Raw genomic sequence first — 8,870 nt, forward strand, 5'->3', positions numbered from 1 at the left:
GAATTTGATACCCTTCTCCCTCCTGCAGGGTGTGACAGCATCTCATTGTCAGCAGGGTGCCCTAGGGCTCCAACAGACCACTGCAACCCTTTGCTCAGCCTCCTCCCCTTCTGTTAACAGAGCTCTGTCAATCAGAAGGGCACTCCAGTTTGGTTTTTTTGTCTGGATTTTCCTTTGGCTCAGCTTCCTTTGTTCTTTCCCAAGGCTACACAATAAAACCAGCCACTCCACTGCCATCCTAGACAGATCTCTTTTCTCTCACCAACCTTCGATCTTCTGTTCAGAATTTGTTTCACCAAGCTCACAACTCTTAATTTCAATGATTAAAAAAAAAAACAAAAAACTCAGCCCAGATCTTTTAAAGTAGCTGAATAGAACTGAGTATTCACGCTGGTGACAACCGCGTTTGTTTGTTTTGAAAGAAAATGATGTTCCTAATGTTCCTAATTCTCAGACCTAACTTGAAGTTCTGAGAACTGGAGCTGAATTAATGGCAGTGAAGCGCTAAATGGGTGACCTGGAAAATTGGAGTGGTATTTTGTCTTTCTTAAAGCTATAGTTCCATAGAATTTTAGAGCCTCCTAAGAAATAGAACTATTGCTATTTTAAAAAAATCAATAAATCCAGCTTAGAAATAAAGGACCAGACTAAATGTAAGACATTTCTTAGGCATTATAGTGGCTACCTGTATACTTGTGGTACAATTTATACTTGTCTCTGCATTTTTTTTCTCAAATTTTATAGTATATAGCAATTATTTTAATATGAGTTTTAGCTTTCTACATTAAAAAATTAACGTGTAAATTAGGGCTATCTGATGTAGCCTTGACCTGCTATGTATGAGACTGATTTAGTACCCAGCCTCATGGGCATCCTGGAATAGGAGCTAACATCGGAAATATAAAAAGACATGGTTCTATTTTGTAAAGAATATGATGGTATATCGAATATATACAATGTATATCATCTAAATTTATATACTTTATAACATATATTTGAATATGCTTTGTGTATATGACATGAATGTTAACTTATATCTTTTTAAAATAAGGCGTATAGCGTGTTTTTAAAATAAACATGAACTTTTAGATTGGATTCCTTTAAGCGCTTTAACAAAACGAATCATCTGGCCGTTGGAATAGTATTTTCTTCTACTGTAACATATAAGCCGTATGACCCCTACATTTATTATTATATCACTGCTTATTAAAGATTCTCGGTGCTTATATATCTCTTTGTGTATGTTTTCAAATGTTATTAACTATGCTATTGCGCATTTGCTTTTTTAGCATCCATGTAGCGGAGAGGAGAGAATTAGGGGAGTTCACGGTGATTCATGCGCTTACCGGATGGTTACCAGAAGTGATTCCTCTCCAGTAGGTTTTACCATTAAGTTCTTCATATGTATTTTTCTTTCTTTCCCAGTAATGTTTCTTTAACTAAAGTATTATTAAGCTTTCAGAAAATTTAAAGAACATCTCATATTTTACAAAATGTTTGTGAAAATAATATTTTAGTGTATTAATATTTTATAGTATTATACAAACTTCCTTGAGAATTTCAGGATAAATTCTGTTTTTAGAAGAATACTGTGAATTTAATATATAAATATATGAATTACAAATATTAAAACCATGTTATTTATCATGTTAGCAGGTGTCCCTTTATACTTATACAACTACTAACCTTACTTAATACAGAAACATATGGGGGCCCTAGGTGGCTCAGTAGGTTAAGCATCCACGTCTTGGTTTCAGCTGAGATCATGATCTCACGGTTTGTAAGATCAAGTCCCTTATTAGGCTTTGCGCTGACATCGCAGAGCCTGCTTGGGATTCTCTCGATCCCTCTCTCTCTCAATTATACTATAAAATTTCAATTTTATGTATACATATAATTTTAAATGAAAAGAATAGCCCTCTCTAGCCCATAAAGGCAACTTGTAATTAGCCACACATATTAGGAAATAATTAATAGTAATAAAATACCTGTTAGGCATTAGGAACACTAATATATTATTTCTAATTAAAAATCACAATCCTGAAAATATTATCTCATATAATCATTCATATAACCTCATTAGCTGGATATATGTTATTACAAATGAAGAAACTGAAGCCCAGAGTGGTCGAATACCCCAAAGCTGTGTACATTGTACCTGGAGGAGAAAAAAATACATATCTAAGTCTTGTTGGGTCCAAAGCCCACAGTCTTTCTTTCCTGTGATTCTAAATATTTGTCTATGTCCAAACTAGAGAGGCCATTTAATGTAATGCTTACTTAAAATTTCACGAGTACTTTTATTTCGTACATAAAGGTTATAGACACACAATTTGGTTATATTACCATTAATAGTAGAAATTAATCAAGTCGGGGCGCCTGAGTGGCTCATTCGGTTAAGTGCCTGACTTTGGCTCGGATCATGATCTTGTCGTTCATGAGTTTTTGCCCCACATCGGGCTCTGTGCTGACAGCTCAGAACCTGGAGCCTGCTTAGGATTCTGTGTCTCCCTCTCTCTCTGCCCCTCCCCTGCTCACACTCTGTCTCTCTCTGTCTCCAAAAATAAATAAATGTTAAAAATTAAAAAAAAAAGAAATTAATCAGGTCAAAGTGCATAGAAAAACATTACATTGATACATCTGAACATATCATCAATTCAGATGTTGTATTTTATAAGAAGATCAAATCCATAGTTCAGTTATCAGTTTGGATCATCTCTGATCTTTGACTGATATTGGGAAGCTACTGTTCTCAAAGGGTCCAGGTTAGAGGAGATTGAATTTGGTCCCTAGTAACTTGGATCTTACCATCTAAAGCATCATTTCAGCAGGATAAATTAGCTATTGCTTGGTTCAAATAAAAATATCTGCAGGGAAAAAATGGAAGTATAGATCCCTTCCTCAAAGGACTACTTTCCTGAAAGGAGAGATAATCTTATTATTATTTTTTTAATCTTAAGGAAAGGTCTAGACAACACTCTTTTGGGTTGTCTCATGGGAAAATCCTTTTTTGATACCTAATAAAACAGAGTATTTCTTAACATTATATGGACAATATTAGTGGAGAGAGGTAGAGACAGAATGAGGTGTAAAAGTATGGGCTTTAATAAATTTTTATCTTCAGTGTTGATGGAATGTTTATAATTTTGCTTAATTTTTCCTGCATGGAAGTGAATAAAGATAGCAGGGACATGAAATCATCAGAAGTCCATTGGAGAACAGTACAGAAATAGGAGATCAAAATCATTCGCAACTAGAAAATTAGTCAAAAGAATTGTGAATTGTCTCTTGCCAGAATCATACACTGAAATCATATATGAAAATTGAAAAGTATTCATCTATTTTCAGAATTATAAGGAGACCACTTTAAAATTAATAAAAATGTTGAGCAATTTTAGATGTCCAATTTGCATGAATTTATGGGTGCTCATTTCTATGAAAATGAGGCAGAAAAGCTTGAGCTCAGGAATCAGAACTATATAGCTAGGTTTATGTTCCTACACTTTCAATTTCAAGCTATGTGAATTTTGCAAGTAATATAACTTTCTTTATATGTCAAATGAGAGTAAAATGACCTATCCAATATGGTTGTTCTTAAGATAAGTGAGTAGGTGATAGAAAAAATACTAATGTATGGAAGAGACATAATTACTATAAGTTTCTTTCCCTGTCTAGTGACTGTCACTAGATTATTTAATATTATCTAGAAAGATATATGGTAGTTAGTACTCAATCTTTGCAAATGGGGAAAAGTCTAAAGAAGAGTGAGACTGACCCAAACATTCAAATTTATCAATTTTCTCCTAAATACAACTGAAAAGTAAAAGATATACACTGTCTTTGATGTATGTATATCACAATTTGAAGAGTATTTTCCTATGAACATTCTGCTGCATTATTCATATAATTCTAAACTACAATTATACTATAAAATTTCAATTTTGTGTATACATATATAATTTTAAATGAAAAGAATGTCATGAAATAGTATAAAAAAGAGTGTCAAGAAAGTTTAAGTTGAAATATGGAAGCAATGGCCATCAGCCGAGGGTGCTGGTAGGGGTCAGAGAGGGCCTCGTGGAGTGTTCTGAGTTGGTCTGAGCCTTTACCATTGGCTGTATTTGATTGAAGGAGAGGAAGGAGAGAGGCATTGAAGGCGGGAGAATGATACTGTCAGAGCCACATGGTATGTTCAGGAGTAGAATATTTCTGTTGCCAGGAAGGATTTGAGTGTGAAGAGAAAGACTCAGGGCCTTGCAGTCACATTCATGGTTTTCCATGGTTGTACATGGTCAAGGAGAACTAGTGTTGACTACTGGAACCTTTTCCCACGTGAAAATCAGCTAGGAGGAAAGTGTTTTGTGGCATTTCCAACAGACACCTTCCCTTCCACTCTCCTGAGGGAGTACCAAAAGGAGGCACTGGTCTACGTGCAATTATTGGCCTTGCCTCTTATGTTTTCCTTCCACTCGTGCAGTTTTACCATCTGAAAAGAAAAAAGAAACCTTTTAACTCTCCATATAATAATAGGAACATAATCAATGATATGTCTGAGAGGATGTAAGAAGACCATTTCAAATGAGGAGAATATTTGTTTCTTGGCACATTTCTCTGATGTCGGCGTAGTTCATCCGGAATAGAGCACTTTGCCACCTCGCTTCTTTAAGCTGAAATCTGATTGACATATAATTTCCTATTAGTTTCAGGCATACATTATGGTGATTCAACATTTTTACACATTACTAAGTGGTCCCCGTGATGTCTAGTTACCATCTGTTATGATATAGTTGCGACAATATCATTGACTGTATCCCCTATGCCATACAGTGCCTCACCATGACTTATTTTTATAACTGGGAATTTCTACTTAATCCCTTCACCTACTTCATCCAACCCCTAATGCCTCCGCCTCTGATAGCCAACAGTTTGTTTCCTGTATCTACATGTCTGTTTCTGTTCTCTTTTGTTTGTTTTGCGTTTTAGAGTCTACATGTACATACATACAGTTTTCGTCTTTCTCTGACTTATTACCTTTAACATAATACCCTCTAGATCCATCACGTGGTGCACAAATGGAAGGATTTTTATCTTTTCTTATGGCTAAGTGATGTTCCATTGTATATACATGCCACACCTTTCTTATCCATATCTTGGGTCTTGTACATAACGCGCAATAAACAAAGGGGTGCACATATCTCTTCATATTGGTGTTTTCCTTTTATTCAGATAACCCAGAACTGGAATTTCTGGATTGTATGATAGTTCTTTTTTTAAATATTTTGAAGAAATTCCATCCTGTTTCCCATAGTGACTGCACCAGCTTACAATCTCACCAAGAGTGCATAAAGTTTCCTTTTTTTCCACATCCTCACCACAACTGGACTTTTATTTTATTTTTTGTATAACAGTCATTCTAACAGTTACGAAGTAAAATCTCATTGTGGTTTTTGTTTACATTTACATGATGATTAGTGATGCTGAATATCTTTTAATGTACCTATGTCTTTTTTGGGGGGGGGAGAAATTGTCCAGTCAGATCCTCTATCCATTTATTAATTGAACAGTTTGGGTTTTGATGGTTTGTTTGTTGCTTTTGAGGTATATGAGTACTTCATCTATTTTTAACTCCCTATGAGATATAAGATTTGAAAAGATTTTCTTGGGTGGCTCGGTGACTCAGCTGGTTAAGCGTTCGACCTCGGTTCAGGTCATAATCTCACAGTTTGTGAGTGTGAGCCCCGTTTCAGGCTCTGTGCTGACAGCTTAGAGCCTGGAGCCTGCTTTGGATTCTGTGTCTCCCTCTTTCTCTGTCCCTCCCCTGCTCATGTTCTCTCTCTCTTTCTCAAAAATAAATAAATATTAAAAAAAAAAACAACTAAGAATATTTTCTTCCATTCAATAGATTGCCTTTTTATTCTGTTGGTCATTTCGTTTGCTGTGCAGAAGCTTTCCAGTTTAATACAGTCTCACTTATTTGTTTTTACATTTGTTGCCCTTGTCTTTGGAGTCAAATCCAAACAAAAACAAAAATGACAATGTCAAGACCAATGTCAAGATGCCTATGTTTTCTCTAGGAGTTTTGTGGCTTTAGGTCTTACATTCAAGTCTTTAATCCATTATGAATTGATTTTTGTGTATGGTGTAAGATAGTGATCCGGTTTCATTCTTTTGCATGTGGTTTTCCAATTCTTCCAACACCATTTCTTGAAGAGACTATCTTTTTCACATGGTGTATTCTTGTCTCTGTTGTCATAAGTTAATTGACTATACATGGGTGGGTTTATTTTTTCGCTGTCTATTGTGTTCCATTGATCTAAGTGTCTGTATGTCAATAGCATATTGTTTGATCATTATAGACTTAGAACGTAGTTTGAAATCAGGAAGTGTGATGACTCCAGCTTTGTTCTGTCTCCAGTTGCTCTGGCTATTCAGTTTTTTGTGGTTCCACACAGTTTTTAAGATGATCCCTACTTATGTGAAAAATGTTAGAATTTGAAAGGGATTGCATCAAATGATTTTGGGTAGTGTGGACATTTTAACAATCTTAATTCTTCCAATCCATGAGCACAGAATGTCTTCCCATTTATTTGAGCTTTCTTCAATTTCTTTTATTAATGTCCTATAGTTTTCAGTGTACAAGTCTTTCAGCTCATTGGGTAAATTTATTCCTAGATGCTTCATTATTTTTGATGCAGTTATAAATGGGATTGTTTTATTTGTCTTTCTGATGGTTCATTTAGTGTATAGAATGCAACATATTTTGTATATCGATTTTGTATCCTGCAACTTAACCTAAGTCATCTATTAGTTCTAACAGTTTGGGGTTGTATCTTTTGGATTTTCTACATATATTAGGTCATCTGCAAATAGTGACAATTTTACTTCTTCCTGTCCAATTTGTATACCTTTTATTTCCCTTGTCTACTTGTTCTGGTTAAGACTGGCAATGCTATGTTGAATGAAAGTGGTGAGAGGTAGCATCCTTGTCTTGTTCCTGACCTTGAGGAAAAGATATATTTTTCATTATTATGTTGAGGTATGTTCTCTCTAAACCCACTTTGTTGAGAACTTTTACCATAAATGGACGTTGTACTTTGTCAAATGCTTTTTCTGCACCTATTGAGATGACCTTATGGTTTTTATCATTCATTTCATTAGTTTGGTGTATGACACAGATTTGCAAATGTTGAACCATCCTCACACACATCCCTGGGATTAATCTCACTTGTTCATGGTGTATTATTCTTCTAATGTATTGCTAAATTTGATTTGCTAATATTTTGTTGAGGATTTTTGCATCTATGTTCTTCAGAAATTTTGGTCAGTAATTTCCTTTACTTGTGGTGTCCTTGTCTGGTTTTGGTATCAAAGTAATGATGGCCTTGTAAGATGAATTAGAATGTGTTCCTTCTATTTTTTTCACAAGAGTTTGAGAAGAATTGGCATTCATTATTCTTTAAATGTTGGTAGAATTCACCAGTGAAGCCATCTCATCCTGGAATTTTGTTTGTTGGGATTGTTTTGATTACTGATTCAATCACCTGCCTAGCAATTGGTCTGTCCAGATTTTTTATTTCTTGATGATTCACTCTTGGTAGGTTGTACATTTCTAGGAATTTATCGATTTCTTCTAGGTTGTCTGACTTGTTGTCATATAATTATTTATAGATTGTATTGTGATCCTTTGTATTTCTGTAGTATCAGTTTTTATTTGAGTCTTCTCTTTTTCTTGGTGAGTCTAGCTAAAGATATTTCAATTTTGTCCATCTGTTCAAAAAACCGGTTCTAAGTTTCATTGATTTTTTTTCTATTGTATTGTTAGGCTCTATTTCATTGATTTCCACTCTGATCTTTGTTATTTTCATCTTTTTATTAGTTTTGTGTTTTGTTTGTTCTTCTTTTCTAGTTCTTGAGGTATAAAATTAAATTGAGATATTTCTTGTTTCTTGAAATAGGCATTTATTGCTATGAACTTCCCTCTTGGGGTAACTTTTGCTGCATCGGTATGGTTTGTTTTTTTGTTTTTTTTCTAATTCAGCAGATGTATAGGAGTCACTCAGCTAGGTTTTTTTGTGTGTTGTTTTTTTTGTTTTTGTTTTTTTTTTTCCAAAGGAAGTTGTTCCATATGTAGTTACAGGTTTGGTGTGTCATGGGAATTGCTAAGTTCAGAATCTTACACCACCATTTGGAACCAGAACTCTGTTTGGTCTCTTTGCATCAGCAAAGCCCAGCACACAGTAGGTACTCAATCAAAGCATGTTGGATGGATAAATGTATCTATTTGAAGTAACTATTGAAATTTGAAGTAACTATTGAAATTAGTCTTGTGAAATTGTCAATTGATTTTTCTGTCAGTAATTTCTAGATGATCAATGGTGGAGTAAAAAGTTCAATTTGGAAATTCATGTTGGTGTGTTTTATTTAAGCCCAGGATATACGGACAAAGTTTGGGAGCTCTTGAAAGAAATATTGCCTGAGTTTAAGCTGTCAGATGAGTCCAGCTCTGAAAGCAAAACAACTGTTGTAGATACCAAATTAAAAGAGGCAGGGAAAGAAGTGAAGAATGGCAAAGAAATGAAAGATGGCAAAGAATTCAAACTTGACACTTCAGTGACAGCATTAAAGGCACCTGAGAAAAGTGACAAAGTTCCAAAGGGTAAGAGGTTTTCTATTACAATGCCATTCAACATGACTGTTATATATAAATGCTTTACAATCATTGCTGAATTTAATGACTTTTTATTGTCATTGTCATTTACTAAGTGTTATGAAAATAATTACTATCCTTTCTTTGTAGAATTTTAGGACTAGTAATGCTGTTTACTATATGGTAGTTATTGTTCCATATTTTACTGTCTTAAAAGTCAAAG

General features: G+C 34.5%; 1 protein-coding gene across 8 annotated transcripts in view; it reads left to right on the forward strand.

Annotated features, from left to right (window-relative positions):
- The window catches only part of ADGB (androglobin), a 160,677-nt gene that overhangs the window by 52,482 nt on the left and 99,325 nt on the right, over positions 1-8,870 (forward strand). For all 8 annotated transcript variants that reach the window (XM_042987275.1, XM_042987279.1, XM_042987280.1 and 5 more), the window contains 2 exons: positions 1,290-1,376; positions 8,427-8,656. In XM_042987275.1, coding sequence (XP_042843209.1) covers positions 1,290-1,376; positions 8,427-8,656 — 317 coding nt within the window. The remainder of the gene's footprint in view (positions 1-1,289; positions 1,377-8,426; positions 8,657-8,870) is intronic.

The sequence above is a fragment of the Panthera tigris genome, chromosome B2, assembly GCF_018350195.1.
Source record: "Panthera tigris isolate Pti1 chromosome B2, P.tigris_Pti1_mat1.1, whole genome shotgun sequence".
Classification (NCBI taxonomy): domain Eukaryota; kingdom Metazoa; phylum Chordata; class Mammalia; order Carnivora; family Felidae; genus Panthera; species Panthera tigris.